The following is a 23,708-nucleotide window of genomic DNA, read 5'->3' on the forward strand; positions in this document are numbered from 1 at the left end:
CACAAAGACGACTGTTGCCACTATTGTACTGAGGATGCATAGAATTTGAGACTCATGATAATGCTATATTTTGATGCGGACGTATGTTTAATAAAAATACATTTAAAAAAAACTGTTGCACGATTGATTGCCACAACTATCCTACTCTGCCACTTTAAAGCGGGTATGCTGCTCAGGCTCAAGGCTAAAGCACATTCCACAAGTGCAATATCCTCTACTACTGCGCTATTTGCTGGTATCCCGTTAAATATGCTGTTCAGCAACATTGAAGAACACACATTTTCACATGGCATTCTTGTTTGGATTTGCCAACCTATAGTGACGCAGCTGTAGGACAAGCGAACTTGCGTCATCTGTTCCAATAAGGAGGTCAGCCTCGAATCTGGAGAACCGGGTTCGAGTCCCGGCAATGACGCTGAACATCCTGTGATTCTGGGCAAATCACCTAATCTCCCCGTGCCTAGCAAAAAAAGGTGTCCTCATGTAACGCAACTGGTGCTATGTATAGCTCTCTGACACCCGATACCGGGTCGAGTTTGCGCTATGTAAAACTCAGTAAAAAAAAAAATGTAAAGGGTAAGCCTTTACTCTTAGCGGTAGTTCTTTTTTACTTTATATGTCGTTTCCATCATGTGGTTATGATACTTCTTGGTTTTACATGCTGACAATTGTTATATGCTAAGAATGCAAATATGTATTGTATTATTTCCCACCATCCTCTAAGAGTACTTCTATTTTCTGCAATGTTAATCTGTACAATTGCTTGTTATTCTGATTCAAGCATGTGAACCCGTGAAAGATCCAATATTGGATAAGAAACTGAGTTACTTACCTGTAACTACGGATCTCCAGTATTGGTATCTGTTATGGATTCAATTGCAACTCACCCACCTCCCCTGAGGCTTCCCTTATGTCTTCATGCATATGTTTATCTCACTTGTGCTTGAAAATCTGAGGAACTCAGCCTCTCTTGGGAGTGTTTTACAGGGTGCTGTTATCTGATTGGTTATTACTTAAGTTTGGTCCTTTTTTTACAAAAAGATATAGATAGGCTATTGCAATGACTGCTCATTGCATTATAGCCTATGGTTATAGTATTTATTGCTTTTATAATGACACCGTGGGACTTCCACTTCAACAGGGATGATTCAATCATGGTAATCTATGAAAGATCCGAATACTGTAGTTACAGGTAAGTAACTAAGTTTCTTTCCCTTTTAAATCCATTCCCATCATCCTATCCCTATTCTAAACTCTACTAAACACATAAGAAATCCAGCATAAATCTAACAAATAATGCACAAAAAAAGAACAAAAATTATTACTAAACTCTACTCTTGGGTTCCAGAGTGTCTTGCTACTTGCCGCAAAGCACTTATATGCCAGGAGTAGCAAATGCTAAATAATACTGTTTACAATTGCATGTGATGCAACAGTGGGATTTTATCTGGTCCTGACTTTGGTCACGTGCATCTCTTTCAAGCCAATGCACAGTTGCTCATTGCGTTTTGTGATTTGAACCCCTTTTCCTCATTGCAGTCAGTCTCATTGTGTAAGTGAGCTCCAGGCTCTCTCGGTGCAGCAGCCCAACATCACCTTTTCCCCCAGACAAATTAGCCTTGAGGACCAGGTCGGCCTTTTTACAAAATGTTTTGACACCATTTTACATTGACAATGTGTCATCTTTCCACTGTTTATGCTCCGTCTCACCTCCTGCAGGAAGAGTATAGGCTCCATCAGCTGGTCCCCACATGAGCCTTGAGCTTCTCCATTGATCATTCCAAAGACCATTGAGTCGACTATCAGGTTTTTTTGGAGTTCTTGGGGGCAAATAAATGTAAAATGATGCAGAAATTGACTTTGTCAGGAGGAATAGTCCTCTGCATTATGATCTTTTATGGATTGGTCAAAAAGCAGCCTCCGGAAGGACCTTCAGGCTCATTCCACCAGGGACAAGGCTGTTAATTCTGCATTGGCATACAGGTGAGAAATCTGTGACTTGAAGCCAAATAAAAAATTTACTTCAGTAATGCACTCCCTAACTGTTTTCCATCAGGTTTATTTGTGTTTAGCAATGTTAAAAGTTTAGAAATCGTTTAACACAGACTGAGATGTATGAGGAAAACAACTTTTGCCACTATGCAGGAGAAGTATTGCGTTCACCTGAGGATTCTAGTATGCCATCTTTCCAACAGATCCATCTGTTTATCTTTCACAGTGAAGAACTCGCAAAGGATGTAGAATTTGAAGTTGTTGGGGAAGCTCCTGAAAAAGCTGCACCAAAACAATTAGAAGAACCCGTAAAAAATGTCACAAATGGCAGTGATGATGCTCAGCCATCCACATCTACAGGTAAGCACTCCATTATATTTTAAATGCAAATGTTTCTATTTGTCCCTGATTTGTCTTGCACATGAGGGGCTGTTCTTTTTTTAACTAACCAAGCCATTCAATTGGAAATGGCTGACTCTGAGGTTCTTCTTCAGATTTTAAGTCGCTAAACATGAAAAATTCAAATCAATGGTTATATGTATATGTATATGTTATATATATCTATCATAACCACTTGCTCAGTTAGAGAAAGAATGTCCAGACGCTCGTGGATATTTCAAAATTAAGTCCATTTAATGCCATTAAATTGACTTAATTTTGAAATATCCATATATATTGCCAATCCACTCTGCTTCCCTAACTGTCGCTGTCCTGTAGTGTTGCTGTACCCCAATATTGCTGTGCGTATTATCTAGCTTTTGTTGCTCACGAGGGGGTTTCTATATCTAGATCTCCTTCCTAAAAATCAGACATCAAAACCACTCAGTCTGTGAATCTCACAGCCCATTAGACACACCGGGGGCTACTGTTTAATGGGCGCAATAACCTTGTTTTCTCTGCTCTTAATCATACATGGAGAATTCCTTCTCAGGACCTTATCTTTCAGGATGTGACACCTATAAATGGAAGACTTCCTTCAGTCTTTGGTAGAGGCCCTTGTTTGAAGGTGGTTGCAGTCATTTGTTAGGTTAAAGGCATTACAATGGTTGAAAGAGAAGGAGCACTTGCGAAATACACAATACAGTCACATGACAACTGGCTGATTTTGTTTCGTACCAGTGGTGGTGGGTGAAGATTTTAATACCAAGCTGCTCTCCTAGCAACAAAAAAACTCCTAAGCCATGAGAAAAGGTATTGAAAGCATTTCTGTTTTTGTAGACCAATCACGATTTTAGCGGTCCGAGAAAACTGTGAAAGGTCTACCATATATGTAAACAAGCACTATAAAACCTATAAGACTAATCTTTTTTAAGAATGGGATATGTGCTGTTCTGTAACCTCACATTCATCCTTCTACGTATTTCAAGATGCGGAACTTGGAGGAATTGAAGAATGGATTAGTACCTAGATCCTTAAAACATTTAGCCAACTTAGACTTGGTACTGACAATTAAAGCCAGCAGACAACTGGGGCCTTAATGAAGCTGAAACAATATTTGGTATTTTGTGGGACAATAAAACGTTTTTTGGGTCCAAAGCGTTTCTCATTTTGGCCTTGAATCAGTCGAGACCTATTCAGGTCAGTGTGCCCATCTCTAAACTGGTCAGACAGAGTAGTAGTTACTGATGTTTGGATGAGAAGAAATTTTCTATACATCTACGTATGTAAGAATTATGCTTATGGTAACTAGTATGGGACGTTTCTCACCTGGCAGCAGAAGACTTGTGTTCTATACAATGATGCATGCCCTTTAAGACTGCAAGCTTTTGTGAAATAGATGACAAATAGGAGGAAACCACTGGAATTGAAATCTCATTGTGCTGTATCATTGAGCTCTTCATACTTGTGAGACCTACACTTTGTTTGCTGGGTCTAAGAACAAGAGGAGATCCTGACAACACAATGTACACTTAAAGTATCAAAGCCTGCCTCGAAGATGGTTTATGTGAGTAATTCTCTAAAACATTTACCTCCGAGCTAATGTCAATTTAAAAAGAATTATTTGGTACAATTTTGATGGGGATGTGAATGTCCCCTCCATTAAAGAACAACGTTTCTAAGACAGTTGGAAATTACTAATTTTGCCCTTTAGGATGCTCATCTGAACCTTTAATCTATATATGAAACTATTATCCTTGTGTTCAAGTAGCGTATTAAAATGCTGGTCAAGTAACTGATTTGTGAGAATTGGCTACTGGCTAAAACCCATTACCTAACTGAACCCGCTAGCTGTTGGTCAGAAAATGAAATACTCAACATTAGGTTGTTAGACTTTTGGAAGCCATTTGATTGATCAAAGTGGAGATTTTTGCATTCCACTCTGGACAAATTGAGTATTGTACTACAATTTACCATGTACATTATAGCAATATACAAAGTTTCCATAGCATCTGTGATAATCAGTGGAGACATTGCTAGGGAAGCCTGCAATGTTAGGCAAACAGGTGTGCCCTTAATTTGTAATCTTTATAGAACAGATTACTGTGGTAATCTGATAAAATTAGGGGGGGGGGGCAGCTCCATTATGTCAAGATAGAGGTTCCAAAAAAAGACTGAATACATCCTTAACATTTAGGGACTGTGTAGTCTTACTCGGTGCCCATTATGATTTCCCTAAACCCAATTTCCTTTGATATCAGGAATTTATAACAAAAATGAAAACTTACAGTGAAAGGGGTAGACTCGTCAATTAACCTCTTAATCACATTCAGTAGGATGTCTCCCAAGTGGGGAGGATGTGCCTCAATAATTCATTTTTATCACTAATCTGGCTTCATTTAATACAGGGGCCCCATTAGTTTAATGATGGCGTAGATTGTGTTGATAGGATTGGGCCATATTTTCATAATGATCCAAAAAATTGTTTCTCAGTTTCATTACCATATGTACCAACCGGTTTTATGGTCCTGGTCATGGTTTTGGAACTCTTACATGCATCAAACACAGCCTTGTTTACATTGAAAGAAATTTGTTTTTGATGACCGTCCATGTTATCTAGTCCATCTTCAGGGCAAATGTTCAAAAGCAGGTATTTCTATGTGAATTGAACATTTATGCCTGTGGTATGTTGAGTGGGAGAAATTTTGAAACTTGCTAAGAAATTAGTTATTACATGAAGCAAGTGGATTAAACTCCTATCTTCTTGTGACCTCGCAGAAGGTTCAGCTCAGGTAAAACTTTGTATGTGACCAGGTTCTTCCTCTGTCATCCAGAAGATACAAAGGGGAGTGGTTCATCTTCCCATTAATGTGAAAAGCTGGTTTGTAACCTCCGCAGACACTTGTGCAAAACAGAGTGGTTTCAGGCGAATGACTTTCTATTTGTACGAAGCATACATGTACTCCGTCCATGTTATAGGTGCAAGATCCACAAATTGTTTGAAGAGTACTTTGCCACATCCTCAAACTATGATTACAAGAAACAAAATAATTCCCTTGTCCAAGATCATAGACCTCTTCTACCCAGTTAGTGGGGAAACACCCAATTGTTGCTCATCCTGTGGGGTGGAGGAGGATGTTACCCAGGACCCTTTGATCCTGTTCGTCATTAGGAAGGGATTAATGCTCTTTCAATGTGTGTTTTTTAAATTATTTTTAAATGTTTTTCTTTTAACCGGAACCTAGTGTCTAAAGGGCTGTTTGAACTACAGAAGCTGTTGGCCTGAGATCCAGGTGAACTTTAAATAGGTTTTTGATCCCTGCTCTTTGCTTCATGGCATTCTGCAGGATATGAGCTTAACACCCTCTGAAGATACTAATGGCTCTAAAGGAACAGTGTTTTTCCACTAGATGTTGGAAGCGAGGCTTGGTTTGGTGCAAACTAGTAGTATAGCCCCCTGTGTCTGGTTTGACTTTTTAATCAGACTTAAGAAGCAAGCTGCCCAACACCCCACAGCTGTAAATTTGAGGTAGGACTAAGATCCTTAATCTCTGCAGGTATCAGTTTAGGAAGTGGATGTTGAGCTTGCGGTTGAAATTCAGGCAGACATGTTTGTATCACAGTATACTCTCTTGGCTACATCTGTGTAAGCCACTTTATCCAGTATTGGGGTATCTTTCATAGATTCACATGCCTGAATCATTCTTCGTCGGCGGGAGTCCCTCGGTAAAAAATACAAAAGCAGTGCCTTAGTATAACAGTAGTAGGCTAAAAGAAAAGCCAAAACGTCTAAAACTTAGTAGCCTATCTACCTCATTATATGAAAAGAACTAAAACATAGTTCCAACCAATCAGCTACCAGCACCCTCTAGAACCTTCCCAGAAGAGGCAGTTCTCCTCAGATTTTCACCGCACATCGTGTGGAAGGGATTCTTCCTGAGTGCCTGCTCAGTTTCTTCACCTTTTTTCTTCAAAATGTCTGACAAGAAGGCTCTTTTTAGAGCTTGCATGACCTGTGAGAAGAGGGTCCATATGGATGAACAGCACAAGGACTGCATCTAATGTCTACATCCTAAACATGTTGTTAAGGATTATAGAATCTGCCGGACCTTCCCTGCTAAAACTATTAGAGACAGGGAAGCAAGGCTGCTTTTGTGGTTGAAATCTTCCTCGGCTGAGGAGGATGACAAGGCCTCAACATCTAGCAAGAGGGCTAGAGAGCATGACAGCTCTTCCAGTGAGGGAAGAAAGCATCACAAGGCTTCTCATGAAGTTTGTGACCAGTCACAGAGGTCTTCCAAACTATCCTCTGGGTCAACGCTGTGTCCGCCCTCTGAGATTTCTAAAAGGCCTTCAGCCCTCAGAACTGTGAGTAAAGTCCAGGTTAAGACTCTTACTCTGGTTTCCTCTCATACGGTCTCTGTGACTTCTGCTGCTCCTCTATCAACGGCTACAGTCTCTAATACGGCCATGTCTTTGCCTATTGTGTCTTCTAAGATCTCCACTACAAAGGAATCTATTGTGGCGAAAGATTCGTAGACGAAGAATTCGTTGTCTAAGCCTCAGTCGACGTCGAGCTCGTCGACGACAGTTCCATCGACGACTAAGTTAAAGTCAACCTCATCAACTTAGAGTACGTCTACGACGCCGTCGTCGAAGACCGCGTTGACGACGGCTCCTTCGACTATGACACCATCAACGAAGAGCCCGTCGACGATGACGACACCACCGACGAAGACCCCGTCGACGACGAAGATCATTCCGTCGACGATGAACAGCCAGTCGATGAAGAGTTTGTCAACGGCTGTTAGACCTGACATCATTGGCTTGAGTCTCTCCTCCATTTTTTCTGTTTTGCCTCCACTGTTTTTCGATGTTTTGCTGGTATATGCTTTGGGCGCGGTGTCACTGCTGATCAGTGCCACAGCGCAAGTGCTCCCTATGTTAAATTGATGTATCTATTGTATCAATGTTTGGCTTATTTGGTTTACTGTCAGTCCCTAGTCTAGTGCACCAGGAGTGCCGGGGCTTGTAAATACAAATGCCGCTCGTGGGCTTGCAGCACGTGTTGTGCCACCCACAGGAGCGGCCTCGTAAAAGAATGTCTACGGATCGGTCATTGCGAGACCCACGTGCAGCCTAGTGCTGTCACGCAGGCTGCGCAAGTATACCTACTTGCCAGCCCTCAAACCTTCCCTTGACTTCATGTTAGTCACCCCTATGGTAGGCCCACGGGCAGGGTGCATTGGGAGTATAAGGTAGGACACGCCTGACCAGGTTGGCATGTCCTAATAGTGAATTACCGCCATCTTCGTTCTTCACTATTGCAAGGTAACCTGCTCTCCATTGATTAGAATGGGCCGCCGGGATTATTAACGCTATGATCCTAGCTGGCTCGGGGAGCATGGTGCAATGTCGAGTTTGGTATCCCTGAACTCGGGGTTTAATTACGCATCCGGTGGTGTGGATGGTTTTTGGACTCTGGGTTCGAAAATAGCACTTTTAGAAAGTGTCTATTTTCTTGTCTAACCATATCTGGTTTCTGCTGGTCTTGCGTGTGTGTGACAGGAGCTGGGTGGCTCCACAGGTCTGGATGAATCCGTGTGGGATGAGTGGGACATTTGCGTTGAGAGTAGTGGGAGAGTAGTTGTTGATAGCCTGCCCTGCCTGATACAATGCTGGCTCCACCTCCTGCCAAGCGGCTGATGGCTCTGTGCCTGCCATGGACGATCCTAGCCCCACCTCCTGCCAGGAGGCCGATAGCTCTGCTCCTGCCAGTGTCAATGCTGGCTCCACCTCCTGCTGGGCGTCTGAGGACCCAGCCCTGCTAAATGAATAGGCCAGGTGCTTCTGCCTGGCTCCACCCACAACAGACCCAGGATGTTGGGAAATCCCCCGGCATGGACAAAGGGATCAAAGCCGAAAAGGGGTATAAGAGAAGGACCCCTGAACCAAGAATTTAGATCACTTCTGACAAGGAACCCTGTAACCAAGGACAAGAGGCCTGCTGATCTGAGGACTTTCCTACCCCTTCTGCCAGTGTGCTGTTTGCTGGGGGGAATCCTGCAGTGCTTCTTTATTTTTGCCAAGGAACCAGGAGAGAGGAACTGTGTGTGTACTCTCACGCTTGCTAAGAAAATCTCCAAGGACTGGAAGAGTGCCAGTCTCCTGCTGAAGTCACAGGGCTAAAGGGCTTCATCTGCTAAAGTGCTATTTGCTGGAATCGTGAATCCAGCACCTCCGAAAGAACCAGCAATCTCGACGCCGACGGACGTCACCGAATCCAGCTCGACGCAGTGGGTAACGGCCCCAGTGTCCCGCTTCCTCGACGACCGGCCGCCGGGCCCGACCGACGCCAGCAGCAACGCCAGTGAGTGGGAGTACGGCTCTAGCTCCAGAGGACCTCGTGTCTGCACCGCTGCTGATCGGATCAACTGTGTGCCCTCTCGACGCCGTGAGCGCTGCTCACTCTGTGCAACCGCATCATCGACGACGCCTGCTGAGGCCTGATCGACACCGAAGACGCGACGCCGGATTGCTCGACGCCGCTGATCATCGTGTGCTTCATTTTCCTAAAGGTACTGTGTTGTTGGGGGTCCGTGTGACTCCGGGCTCGACGGAGCGCTCCTCGCGGTCGACGCCGAACCTTTGGATTAACTTTGCCTCGACGTCGTGTAGCCCCCGTGTGGGTTACCCTGTTGCTAAGAACTGTATTGCCAAGAAGGAGATTGCTTGATACTAAAGACTTTTGTGCTAAAGAAGAACTACCTTTGAACTATCCTTTTTCCCTTCCCCGAGTATTTATTACGATTGTGTACATTTTTGTCGTTATTTGGTCTTGTGCTAAACCTTATATAAAAATACTTATTTTTATAATACTACTGTGTCGTGTCCATTTGTAGTGTATTCACTTTATTACTGTATGTGGTCATAATTGCTTAACACACAGCCTCTGAGATAAGCCTGTCTGCTCTGCCAAGCTACCAAGGGGGTGAGCAGGGGTTATCGAAGGGTGTGATCCCCTTGCCCTGACTAGAAAAGGTGTGTCCCTATTTGTCAGAAGTGTATACCTCTGCCAACTAGAGACAGCCGGTTCTAACATTGGTGGCAGCGGTGAGGATTTGGACCTTGCATTTATGACCCATGTACAGTGATTAGTGTGCGCTACATAGTGAAAGCAGACCATAGCGCAGTCACAATCTAATTGGGAAGGATCCTATTTTTGGTTCTCCGCTTTTCTGAAACTTGATTTTTTGAACAATGCCAGTTTTAACCATGAGTGACAACGGAGTCACTGCCCCTGTTGTCGTTGTTGTGGAGGAGTTTGAGAGGAATAAGCTAAAGAAATACAAAAAAGATGAGCTGAAGCACTTTTGCGAGCAGTTTAAAGTTCCTACCACAGGCCTCTCAATAAAAGATGATTTTCGCAAAGCATTGCACGCCTGGTGGGAGTCCAGAGATCCCTCTGATGTGGTGGTGGTACCCACAGAGGAAGGGGATGAGGAGGTGCCAGTGAATGGGCCTGTGTCCTCTCCCGGTAGCAGTGTTTCCTCCAAAGGTCTTTCCCCTGAAGAAAGAGAAGAAAGGGCGAAAGAGCGAGCTTACAACATGGAAATGGCGAGGCTAAAGATAAACAGGCAGTTGGAGTTAGAAAATGCAAGAGGTAGAAGAGAAGCTGATTTGGAGATCAAAAAGTTAGAGTTTGAAAGAGAGAAGTTAGCTTTGGAGCGTGAAACCAGGTTGAGGGAGCTGGATATCCAAGCTAAAAATTTAGATTTGAATCCCTCTCGTGGCAGCATTCCATCTGGGCCTGCAGAAAGTAAGTTTTACTTCCCCAAAGATGTGATAAAGGATTATCATAGAAACGAAGATATCGGTCAGTGGTTTAAAGCGTATGAGTTAGCATTGTTGGCCCACCAGGTCCCTGAGAAGAATTGGGGAGCGGGGTTGTGGGGTCGTTTTGTGAATGAGGGGAGAGATACCCTGTTAGACATGCTTGTTGTGCGGATAGGATGTCGTATGCTCATATGAAAGATGCTTTAATGTTGCGGTATGGCCTAACCCCCGAGAGGTACAGACAAGCTTTTAGAGAATGTAAGAAGTTGCCTGGTACGACGTGGGTTGAATGTGTCTTATTTTTGCAGAGCCATGGATGGTTGGGTAAAGGGCAGCAAAGTGAAAAGTTATGAAGCTCTTTATGATTTGTTTGCTTGGGAGCAATTGTCTAATAACTGTTTTCCAGAGCTGCGCCAGCATCTTATTGATAGCAAGATATCTAACCAGAGAAAACTTGCTGAGGAGGCGGACCGCTGGGTCAGTACCAGGGTCCACAAGGGTCCTGTGGGAGACTCAGCCAAAGGTGGGCAGGGTCCCCAGCAGAAGAGTGGGGGGGACAAGGGTAAACAGAAGGAGTCTCAGAAAGGGCCCCAAAGTAATCCCCAAGGGAACCAAGGGAAAGGTTCCCAGCCTCCCCTTGAGAAGAAGCCAGGGGCCCCGACGGGTAAACCTGTTCATAGGGGCCCCCTAACCTGCTACACTTGTGGGCAGGTGGGACACCGGTATTACGATCCCCAGTGTCCCATGAAGAAATCGAATGCACCGCCGAGTGCACCCCCCGTCAGTTGGCGAATGTAGCCCTGTGATGGGAGGAGATGGTTGTCCATGGTTGGAGGGGTCCCGCAGAAATGTCCCTGGTCTCGCTAGGAGACATGCAAATGGTCCCTCCACCCCCTCTGCCTAGTAACACTAGTAAATATAGGCAGTGGGTGACCATTAATGGCCATAGAGTGGAAGCTCTCAGAGACATCGGAGCGAGTGTGACAGCTGTCAAGTGTCACTTGGTGTCCAGAGAGCAGGTGGTTCCCCACGCATTCTACCCCGTGATAGCTGCCGACAACTCCCAGAAAGAGTGTGAGGTGGCTCAGGTTTCCTTTGAATGGGGGGGGGGAGTTTCAGGTACTCTTCAGGTTGCTGTGAGGCCCGCCATGCCTGTCGATTGTCTCCTGGGCAATGATTTAGAAGACTCCCCTTGGGCTAAGGTGGAGAGAGAGGCGCACTTGAAAATGTTGGGTGTGCCAGAGTGGGTGTGTGCAACCACTCGTTCGATGACAGTGAATAAGGGTGTTGATGGGGTCCCGGAGCCTGAAAGTACGGCCCAGGACCCAGCTGTGAAGAGAAGAGGCAGGCGGCGCGGCAAACCGGCCCCCGTAGTTCCCGTGGTCCAGGAGGAGGTAGACCCTGAGGGGGATGCCCTGGAGCCCACGGGGGAACAAATTGCCGAACTGGGAGACCTGCCCGAGCTGACCCACTGGCAGCAGGATGGTGGTCCCTCCAGGGAGGAATTCTGTGCGGAACAGAAAGTGTGCCCTTCTCTTGTGGGCATGAGGCAGCAGGCCTCAGCCCAATCCTCAGGTGATCAGTCAGGGTCACATTTTGTGTACTGGGAGAACGACCTCCTGTATAGCGAGCCTAAGGCTGCTGAGCCTGGGTCAGCCCGTGTGCTGGTGGTACCCCAGCGCTTCAGAGCCTTCCTACTGGGGTTGGCTCATGACGTTCCGTTAGCTGGACATCTGGGGCAGGACAAGACCTATGACAGGCTTGTCACCCATTTTTATTGGCCTCCGATGCGAAGGGATGTAGACATCCATTGCAAGACTTGTCGCACTTGCCAGGCAAGTGGGAAAAGCGGAAGGAAGCAGAAGGCTCCCCTCCAACCTTTTCCAGTGGTCAGTACCCCCTTTGACCGGGTGGGCATTGGCATTGTTGGGCCCCTGGACCCCAAGACAGCCCTGGGCAACAGGTTCATCCTGGTCTTGGTGGACCATGCCACACGGTACCCGGACGCCATCCCTCTCAGAACAGTGACGGCCCCCGTGGTGGGACGGGCACTGATGGGTGTTTTCTCCCGGATGGGGTTCCCCAGAGAGGTGGTGTCAGACCGAGGCACCAACTTCATTTCGAACTATATGAAGTCTCTGTGGAAGGAGTGTGGGGTAACCTACAAGTTCACCACTCCTTACCACCCTCAAGGAAATGGGCTGGTTGAGAGATTCAACCGGACCCTTAAAGGCATGATTATGGGTCTTGAAGAACCAATGAGGCGGAAATGGGACGTCCTCTTGCCATGCCTGTTGTTTGCTTACCGAGAGGTGCCGCAAAAGTCTCTAGGGTTCAGCCCCTTTGAGCTTTTGTACGGTCACCCGGTAAGAGGGCCTTTGAGTCTGGTCAAGGAAGGCTGGGAGCAATCTCCCAGGAAACCTCCCCAGGATGTATACAGCTACATGCTGGCCTTTCGGAACCAGACTCGGCGCTTCAGAGAACTTGCTCAGGCAAATCTGGAGGCCAGCCAGGAGGAGATGAAGCGATGGTACGACCGGAACGCCACTCTGGTAGAGCTTCAGCCTGGTCAGGAAGTGTGGGTCATGTCCCCTGTGGAACCTTGTGCGCTCAAGGACAGGTGGACTGGACCGTTTAAGGTTGTGGAGAAAAAGAGCGATGTCACCTACTTGGTGGACTTGAAATCTCCCAGGAACCCCTTGCGGGTCCTGCATGTCAACCGTTTGAAGCCCCACTTAGAAAGGTCCGAAGTGGGCATGCTCCTCGCTACAGATGCTGGAATGGAGGAGGAGAGTGAGCCTCTTCCTGACCTCCTGTGTGCTAAAGAGCAAGACGGGTCAGTGGATGGTGTGGTCCTCTCTGACACACTGACCCTTGCACAGAAACAGGATTGTCGCCACCTGTTGGGACAATTCCCGGATCTGTTTTCCTTGGTTCCGGGTGTCACTCATTGGTGTGTCCATGACGTTGACACCGGAGACAGCCCTCCTGTGAAGCACAAGGCTTACAGGGTGACTGATAAGGTTCGAGCATACATTAAGGAGGAGGTCTCCAAGATGTTTGCGTTAGGGGTGGTTGAGTCCTCTAGCAGTCCTTGGGCCAGCCCAGTGGTCTTGGTCCCGAAGGCTACAGCGCCTGGTGCTTCACCAGAACTCCGGTTCTGCGTGGATTACCGAGGACTCAATTAGGTCACGAAGACTGACTCGCACCCCATCCCCAGAGCTGATGAGCTCATCGATCGGTTGGGGGCTGCCCGGTACCTTAGTACGTTTGATTTAACGTCTGGGTACTGGCAGATCGCCTTGACCGATGGGGCAAAGGAGAGGTCCACATTCTCCACACCAGATGGGCTATACCAGTTCCGGGTGATGCCCTTTGGGAGGAAGAATGCCCCTGCCACCTTCCAGAGGTTGGTCAACCAGGTCTTGGCTGGACTGGAGGATTTCAGTGCCGCCTACCTGGACGACATCGCAGTGTTCAGCGCCAGCTGGGAGGAACACTTGGCCCACCTCCAGGAAGTGTTGTTGGCCCTGCGCGGAGCAGGCCTCACAATCAAAGCCAGTAAGTGCCAGATTGGGCAGGGTTCGGTGGTGTACTTGGGGCACCAAGTAGGGAGCGGCAAGGTTGCCCCCCTGCAACCCAAGATTGATACCATCCTGGCTTGGGCGCCGCCCAAAACCCAAACTCAGGTGAGATCCTTCTTAGGACTCATGGGTTATTACAGGAGGTTTGTCAAGGATTACGGCAACATTGTGCACCCCTTGACTTCGCTGACTTCCAGGAAGCAGCCACGAAACGTGATCTGGACTGATGCCTGTCAAACGGCCTTTGACACCCTGAAAACTGCAATGTGCACAGCACCCATACTCCAGGCACCCGACTTTTCGAAAGAATTTATTGTCCAGACGGACGCTTCAGAGCATGGCGTGGGGGCTGTTCTAGCTCAGGTGAATGAAGAGGGCCGAGACTTGCCTGTAGCCTTCATCAGTCGGAGGTTACTTCCCAGGGAAACGAGGTGGAGTGCGATAGAGAGAGAAGCATTCGCTGTGGTCTGGGCGCTGAAGAAGCTAAGACCCTACCTGTTTGGGACTCACTTCCGGGTTCAGACAGACCACAGGCCCCTCAGATGGTTGATGCAGATGAGGGGTGAGAATCCGAAACTGTTGAGGTGGTCCATTTCCCTACAGGGGATGGACTTTACGGTGGAACACCGCCCTGGTACCCATCACGCCAATGCTGATGGTCTGTCCAGATTTTTCCGCCTTAGTGATGAGGACTCCCTAGGTCAAGGGTAGTTCTCCCCACATTTCAGCTGGAGGGGACACGTGTTAGACCTGACATCATTGGCTTGAGTCTGTCCTCCATTTTTGTTCTGTTTTGCCTCCACTGTTTTTCGATGTTTTGCTGGTATATGCTTTGGGTGCGGTGTCACTGCTGATCAGTGCCACAGCGCAAGTGCTCCCTATGTTAAATTGATGTATCTATTGTATCCATGTTTGGCTTATTTGGTTTACTGTCAGTCCCTAGTCTAGTGCACCAGGAGTGCCGGGGCTTGTAAATACAAATGCCGCTCGTGGGCTTGCAGCACGTGTTGTCGGGGAGCATGGTGCAATGTCGAGTTTGGTATCCCTGAACTCGGGGTTTAATTACGCATCCGGTGGTGTGGATGGTTTTTGGACTCTGGGTTCGAAAATAGCACTTTTAGAAAGTGTCTATTTTCTTGTCTAACCATATCTGGTTTCTGCTGGTCTTGCGTGTGTGTGACAGGAGCTGGGTGGCTCCACAGGTCTGGATGAGTCAGTGTGGGATGAGTGGGACATTTGCGTTGAGAGTAGGGGGAGAGTAGTTGTTGATAGCCTGCCCTGCCTGATACAATGCTGGCTCCACCTCCTGATGGCTCTGTGCCTGCCATGGACGATCCTAGCCCCACCTCCTGCCAGGAGGCCGATAGCTCTGCTCCTGCCAGTGTCAATGCTGGCTTCACCTCCTGCTGGGCGTCTGAGGACCCAGCCCTGCTCAGTGAATAGGCCAGGTGCTTCTGCCTGGCTCCACCCACAACAGACCCAGGATGTTGGGAAATCCCCCGGCATGGACAAAGGGATCAAAGCCGAAAAGGGGTATAAGAGAAGGACCCCTGAACCAAGAATTTAGATCACTTCTGACAAGGAACCCTGTAACCAAGGACAAGAGGCCTGCTGATCTGAGGACTTGCCTACCCCTTCTGCCAGTGTGCTGTTTGCTGGGGGGAATCCTGCAGTGCTTCTTAATTTTTGCCAAGGAACCAGGAGAGGAACTGTGTGTGTACTCTCACGCTTGCTAAGAAAATCTCCAAGGACTGGAAGAGTGCCAGTCTCCTGCTGAAGTCACAGGGCTAAAGGACTTCATCTGCTAAAGTGCTATTTGCTGGAATCGTGAATCCAGCACCTCTGACAGAACCAGCAATCTCGACGCCGACGGACGTCGCCGAATCCAGCTCGACGCAGTGGGTAACGGCCCCAGTGTCCCGCTTCCTCGACGACCGGCCGCCGGGCCCGACCGACGCCAGCAGCAACGCCAGTGAGTGGGAGTACGGCTCTAGTTCCAGAGGACCTTGTGTCTGCACCGCTGCTGATCGCATCAACTGTGTGCCCTCTCGACGCCGTGAGCGCTGCTCACTCTGTGCAACCGCATCATCGACGACGCCTGCTGAGGCCTGATCGACACCGAAGACGCGACGCCGGATTGCTCGACGCCGCTGATCATCGTGTGCTTCATTTTCCTAAAGGTACTGTGTTGTTGGGGGTCTGTGTGACTCCGGGCTCGACGGAGCGCTCCTCGCGGTCGACGCCGAACCTTTGGATTAACTTTGCCTCGACGTCGTGTAGCCCCCGTGTGGGTTACCCTGTTGCTAAGAACTGTATTGCCAAGAAGGAGATTGCTTTATACTAAAGACTTTTGTGCTAAAGAAGAACTACCTTTGAACTATCCTTTTTCCCTTCCCCGAGTATTTATTACCATTGTGTACATTTTTGTTGTTATTTGGTCTTGTGCTAAACCTTATATAAAAATACTTATTTTTATAATACTACTGTGTCGTGTCCATTTGTAGTGTATTCACTTTATTACTGTATGTGGTCATAATTGCTTAACACACAGCCTCTGAGATAAGCCTGTCTGCTCTGCCAAGCTACCAAGGGGGTGAGCAGGGGTTATCGAAGGGTGTGATCCCCTTGCCCTGACTAGAAAAGGTGTGTCCCTATTTGTCAGAAGTGTATACCTCTGCCAACTAGAGACAGCCGGTTCTAACAACGGCGATTCCACCAGTTTCACCGACTACTCCTATTTCTTACACTCATTTCCAATTAAAGACTTACCATAGACAGGATTATATCAATAAATCTCCTCTGCTACCATCTCATATCCTGGAAACTTACGTTGAGGATGATGACTTTGATGAGGAAGATGAGGGACCGTTCGGCATAGCTCGCCAACCCTCTGAACTTCAAATAAAGTGTCAAGATGACGAGCAAGAAGAGGATTACCAGGACGATAGAACACACAGATTGCTTCTTGCTTGATTTTAAAGAAGAATACAGGAAAATCACAAGAGTGATTCCCATCATTGATTACATTTGGAATGAAGGGATAAAAATTATGAAAACGCATGCCTCTATACCTGCGGTCCTCCCGCGCATTTAGAAAGAGTACCGAGCTCCTCAAGATACTCCATCTTGTCTGATAGGTCATCCACAACCAGATTCTTTTATATCGCAGGCTGCCCAACGAAGATCCAGAAATCCAGCTATGCCAATTTCAACGCCTCCGAATAAGGAAGGAAGGAGGTTGGACTTGATAGGAAAAAAGTTTTCCACTAAAGTAGCAGCCTCCATTAAAGCAGCAAATTCGCTGGCCATTCTCGGTCGTTAAAACCGCCAGATGTTATCAGATTTGACAGAATTTATGGACCTCATCCCAGAAGACCATAGACCATAGACAAGAGGCAAGGTTAATACTTTTGGAAGGGGAGCGAGCGGCATCCAAAATTATAGACTGTGCTCTAGATATTGCTAACACCAACTTTAGGCAACTCGCTGGTGCTGCAGTACTTAGACGCCAAGGATGGCTTAAAGCAACATCTTTTAGGCCTGAGGTACAAATAAAGGTTTTAGACATGGCCTATGACGGTGATTCCTTATTCGGAAAGCAGGTATACGAGGCCCTTCTAGCCATTAAGACTTATACTGCATAATCATTGGCTGCTCTTCAATACAAGCGTTGATCTTTCTGAGGAGCCAGAGGTCATGGCTTTGCATCAAGAGGAGGATATCAAAATCAGCAGAATAGACTATATCAGTCATAATATAGACAGCCCTACGGCCAATCGTCTTACAAACAATCTTCCTCGAACAGTTTCTCTCGCCAGGGAGGACAAAGGCGATCAAACAATCAGGGTTGCAATACCAACAGGAAACAATGAGTTCAGCAGGACGCCAGTCATTCCTTCCTCCCTCCCTGTGGGCACAAAGATCTCAGCCTTTGTTCACCAGTGGCAACAGATCACTTCGGATCGATGGGTTCTTGACCTAGTCAAAAATGCGATTAATGCTATATCAACATGCCTGCATCTCTTTTCAAGGTTAGGATTCGATCTCAACGAAAACAAGTCACAGTTGCGTCCTCTCCAAGTGATTCCTTTTCTGGGAGCAATGCTAGACACCATACAGTGCAAAGAATTCTTGTCAAAAGATTGCCAACTACGTCTGCAAAAATTGGCAATATCAATCTCAAAAAGAAAGTCAGATTCTGTCCAGACATTCGCTTCTCTTCTGGGGATGTGCTCATCTGCAATAAAGCTTGTACTGTTGGTACAACTCCGAATGAGACCTCTGCAAGAGGAGTTGCATCTGCAAAGGCAGCAAGCCCTAGGGTCATTCGACCACACCATCAAAGTCACATCGCGCATGATCGACTCTCTGCATTGGTGGTCGCAGAAAGCAAACTTGACTCCGGGTCTTACTTTCCTGCCAACTCATCCAGAGTTCGTTATAACAACGGACGCCTCCATGGAGGGGTGGGAGGCCATCTCCAAGACTTACAGATTCAGGGACGATGGTCCCAAGAATACTGTCTTCAGCACATCAACAGATTGGAACTGCACGCCATCTTTCTATCTCTGCAGGTATTCCTCCTGAGGATGCGGGCTCCTCCGTGCTGGTCCGTACTGACAATACAACCAGCATGTATTACATCAACAAACAAGAGGGGAACGAGGTCACTGTCTGTCACAGGAGGCTCAGGAACTGTGGGAGTGGGTTACAGCCCACAAGATAACCCTAAGAGCAGAACATGTCAAAGGGCTTCAAAGCACCTTGGCAGACACCCTGAGCAGATCTCTCTCGGGTTGTCACGAGTGGGAATTGGAGCAGAAGCAAGTGGAAAAGATCTTCTAGATTTGGCGCAAACCAACATTGGATCCGTTTGCGACAAGAGAGTACAGGAAATGCAAATACTACGCCAGCAGGTTCCCTCAACGGGGATCAGGGGGGAATGCCCTGTCCATGTGATGGTCAGGGGTTTGTGCTTACGCTTTTCCCCCAATACCGTTGATTCCGAAAGTGCTTCAAGAGATGAAGAGGGAGGGCTGCCGACTCATCCTAATTGCACCCCGCTAGCCAAGGCAATATTGGTTTCAGGAACTGCTTCTGCTATCCCAGGAGGATCCTATAAGTCTAGTTCTAACACTCACGCTGTTGACAAGGGAGAGGGGTCAATTACTTCATCCAGATCCACAGTCTCTGCGCTTACACGCATGGCTCCTGATTTCTTAGAATTCAAAGATCTGAACATATCTCAGGACTGTCTTGAAATTCTAGCCAAATCTCGTGCCCTGAGTACAGTTAAAACTTATTGTTTAAGTGGAAGCGATTTTGTCATTTGTGTGAGGCGAATGATGTCTATCCTATCCAAGCTCTGGTGGAGGATATTCTTCCTTATTTATGATCTCTGGCCAAAGCTGGGCTTGTGTTCCCATCTATCAAGATTCATCTTTCTGTGATTTCCAGATTCCGGGAAGAGTTCTAACATCCTTCACTTTGTTCCTCTTCTCTCATCAAACAATTTATGAAATGACTTTCGAGTTTTTTCCCCAATAAGTGCTCCTCCTCCAGAGTGGGAGTTGAACACAGTGTTTGCTCAATTAATGAGAAGACTGTTTGAACCCATACACAAGGCGGAGCTCAAATTTCTAACCTGTAAAGTGGCACTTTTATTAAATCTTACATCGGCTCGAAGGGTTAGTGAAATTCAAGCTTTTACTATCTCGGAACCCTTTTTACATTTCTCCAGGGATTACGTAATTCTACGGACAAATCCTAAATTCATCCCTAAGGTACCGTCTCCATTCCATTGAAATCAGCCTGTAAAGCTTAACTTTCTTCCCGGATCCAACCACGCCAGCGGAAAGAGCTTTACACTCACTTGATGTCAAGCCTCGTCTTAAATTCTATTTACAGAAAACTAAGGACATCAGGCGATCCAATCAATTATTAGTCACCTATGCCAAGCCACACTTGAGACTGCTGTAACTAAGGCAACTATAGCCAGGTGGCTTGCTTCTACAATTCATTTCTGCCATGACAAATCCAATAAACCTTTGCAGAGAAAGGTCAAAGCGCATTCCACCAGAACTGTAGCAGCTTCTACTGCGCTATTTGCTGGAGTTACATTGGAAAATATCTGTTGTGCTGCAACATGAAGAAATGTCCACATGGTCACGAAGCACTACTGTCTGGAATCTGCGTCGCAGGACAATGCAGCTGTAGGACAAGCCGTTCTTCAACATCTTTTTCAATAAGGTTAGAATTACTTATTTATTTATGCTGCATTGTATATGTATGTATATTATGTTTATGGATTTCAATTTATGCGTATACTTCTATTTCTAACTTGCCTTTCCATAGGTATGGTTTATTTATATGCATGCTTTGATCTGAAACTGTATATACCTTGTTAATGTTCTAACCTTCCCGGATGTGTTTTGGTAGTATATATATATAAACCCTGTCTACCACCATCCGCAAACGACAATATGTTAGCATACTGCTTGCTATTCTGATTCAGGCATATGAATCTATGAAAGATACCCCAATACTGGATAAGAATACAAGTTACTTACCTGTAACTACAGTTATCCAGTATTGGTATCTTTCATGGGTTCACATGCACCCACCCTCCTTCCCGGCGAGGCAGTACTTTTACTTGGGATCCCTACTTCCCACTTCTGCTAAGAAAATCTGAGGTGAACTGACTGTGCTGGGAAGGTTCTAGAGGGTGCTGGTAGCTGATTGGTTGGAACAATATTTTAGTTTTCATATGAGGTAGATAGGCTACTAAGTTTTAGGCCTTTTGGCTTTTCTTTTAGCCTACTACTGTTTTACTAAGGCATTGCTTTTGTATTTTTTACCGTGGGACTCTCGCCTCGGCGACTGAGCGATTCAGGCATGTGAATCTATGAAAGATACCAATACTGGATAACTGTAGTTACAGGTAAGTAACTTGTTTTCTTATGCTGCATGACCTGCATTATGTAAGGGCAGATGATGTGACACCACCTTTCTGGACTTCTTTCTGACTCTGAGAGTTCAGTTTTCTTCCTAAACGAGACTAGTCCCTATCCACTTTAACACCCATCTAAACAAGCAGTATGCATCTCTGTCCCCCTAGTTATGCAAACTGGCAATACAATTGTGGAAGTTGGGTCTTTGCAGAAGCCTGTGTGCCAATCATCTAGTAGGCACCGGTCTACAGTATTGATGTAATTCCCGAGGAGGATTCTGGAGCTGGTTTACCTCCTTTTATTCAGATGTGAGGAATTTCCTTGATCTGTTACCTTAGTTGAGATTGAGACGTGCCCCAAAGTTTCTTGTACAATGGCTGAGCACCATGATCTCCAGGCTTTCTAAGCAACTATGACCTTCAGTTCTATACACAGATGCCATTTGTTAACAGATTGTGCTCATCCGATTCATACCAACTTGTGAACCAATTAATCTGATTGTCTAAATCGGTTTAGTTACTTTTGCTATTTAAATCTCCTTTACTTCAGCCAGTGCCCCCTTCTTCTTTTGAGAGAGTACCTTGTCTTCAACTCCTCCTTTCAGTCACAAAGTAACTGGCACTGCCTGAAGAGCTGATGCATGATCATCTGGGAACCTGTTTTGCTGGGTACTGGCACTTTTTGCTTATGCCCATGCTGAAACGCCCACTTTCCGATCCTCTGAGTACATTTTCAAACTTAAAACTCGACTGTTCTAATGTGAGCAAGTCATTTAAAAGTGCAAAACAATAGTTGCTGCATTTGTGATACAAGTCAGACTGTGAATCAGATTTTTTTGCAGAAATGCACTTAGAAAAATTGTACGTGAGTTTTCTCCCACACAAGCAGTATAATGTTTGGTTTTTTTCCATTTTTTTTACAGCACAAGATCAGAATGACTTGTTAATACTGGATTCAGATGAAGAAGGTCCATCTCCAAGAAATTCTGAAGTAACTTTGGAAAGTGGAGCTCTTAAAAGAAAATTTGAAGATGAAGATACTTCCGATACCAAAAGACTGCGCACTGAGCTGGCAAATACAGATGATGATGAGGATATTATAGAATTAGATTGAACAAAAATGCTGTTTGGGCAGCATAATATTTTCTAGTGAATTATGTGAATGTTGCTTGGGTGTGTTAAATGTCCAGAATAAAACTGGCATTTGCGTTCACAGATCTTCGCCACTGGTTTAGACGATGCACCTGTAATAGATATTATTGCAACACATGCATTCATCTGGAGTGGAACATTTTTTTTTTGCAGTACACATTGAATGTTACAAGTAGTTTAAAGCTTGTTAATTTGTTAGACAAGTGTTTGAAATTCTACCATGGACTGCAAAGGGAATCTTATCTTTGTAGTTTTCTTTTGAAAACCATGTAGTTATAAGTTCTGTGGTATGTCATGCCTTCCTGTGTTTATAGGCCTTAGATCGTTTGTGGCTAGAAAGAAGCTCTTCTGGGCTCAGACCTAACATTTTTACACACCCTCAACTAATTTGAAATGGGAAGTGTTTCCACAAGCATACTGTGTTTTGTTTAAATTCTTTAAACATCAGGTAGCACTTTGTACATTACTGTAAAGCAATGTTCATTTTTTTCAATATTTTCTGCTTGTACTGCCTGGCATGCCATTGTAAGAGGCACATTTGTGTAATGCTACATTTTCCGGTTATTTATACTTGGTGTTTTATAAAACTCAAATGTTGCTACTACTTTACTGTACCTCAACTGGACCAAATAAATGGCATTTGAAAGATTTGTTACATTTGCCTACATGTTTGGTTTATGCATTTTAGGGTACATGCAAAGTTAGGCACATTTAACTAATATTTGCCTTTTAAAGACATTTAAAGGCTAGGATATCATTAAACATAAGTTTGCCTATGTTGAGATCAATTAACTACTTGTTTCTTACTTCCCGCCCCCAACACACACATCAGTTCCCCAACTGAGCCCAAATTTTTATTTTCTTGATCAGATTTCATAGTTATTGATGCACTCCAGGAGAATTGTGTAGTCAAGACTCTTCATCTACCCTTTCCTCCTATGAAGCAATGGGTAACATACCACCTTATTTATTCAACACTTTTATTCAATGTTGCTCACTTAACCTGATGACTGCTATAGGCCTCAGTGTCCGTGTGGTTAAGGTTTTACATTTTTTTCCTGTCTGTTTTTTGGGAGTTTTTTTTCCCCTTATGGAGCGAATCAACACCGAAATTAGCTTGGAGGGACAGAACACTTTACATATATTCAATATACATCCAATGCTTCGCTACCATTTCTAAAGTCACTGTTTTATATTTATTTTGCTGAATTATGAGCTATGCACAGATTATTTGGGCTAATTTAAACTGTTCTGGCATGAGTTGCCTAGTGTGCTTCTCCCCCACAAGACAACCCAACCATCTTGAGGCCTTATTTGACATAAAACAGCACACTCCTATAACGCAGTAAACACCACCCAATCATTAGACGTACGGAATTTGCCACTAGAAGGAGATCACAACATTAACAGGCTCACACTGCCCAGCAGGGTCTCATGGCAGTCTCACTGCAATTCTAGTAAGCAGTAAAATGCTAAACTTCGCTTGGAAATGCTTACAACTGCCACAGTATTAGTCTGTTCTCATTACTTGAAGAAAATCAAACTTCAGCCAATCAGGAAACAGCTCAGAGTACACCGTTCTCCTCGGCTGCCACCTTACGTCCAACTTTTTACTGCAACCTGTGTAAAGGGAGTAACCCTGAGCTCTGCTCAGTTCTTCTCTCTGAAAGAGGTTTAGCTAAACTTTTTACTTAAGATAGACTCTGCTCCAGACAACATCAAACTGCAACATTATTGTGGTGTTTCTTTGGGCACACAAATTAAATATTACAATCCCCCCTACCACCTCCCCCCCCCCCCCCCCCCGAAAATAAACT

The 23,708-nt window shown here is 45.7% G+C and overlaps 1 protein-coding gene across 1 annotated transcript in view; it reads left to right on the forward strand.

Annotated features, from left to right (window-relative positions):
* Positions 1-22,546, forward strand: part of UBA2 (ubiquitin like modifier activating enzyme 2) — a 190,649-nt gene extending 168,103 nt beyond the window's left edge. Inside the window, exons 16-17 of the mRNA XM_086950487.1 lie at positions 2,219-2,352; positions 21,663-22,546. Of these exons, the coding sequence (XP_086806613.1) occupies positions 2,219-2,352; positions 21,663-21,853 (325 nt within the window). The 3' untranslated portion in view covers positions 21,854-22,546. The remainder of the gene's footprint in view (positions 1-2,218; positions 2,353-21,662) is intronic.
* Positions 22,547-23,708: the final 1,162 nt, after the last annotated feature.

Source organism: Lissotriton vulgaris, unplaced genomic scaffold, assembly GCF_964263255.1.
Source record: "Lissotriton vulgaris unplaced genomic scaffold, aLisVul1.2 SCAFFOLD_1049, whole genome shotgun sequence".
NCBI lineage: Eukaryota > Metazoa > Chordata > Amphibia > Caudata > Salamandridae > Lissotriton > Lissotriton vulgaris.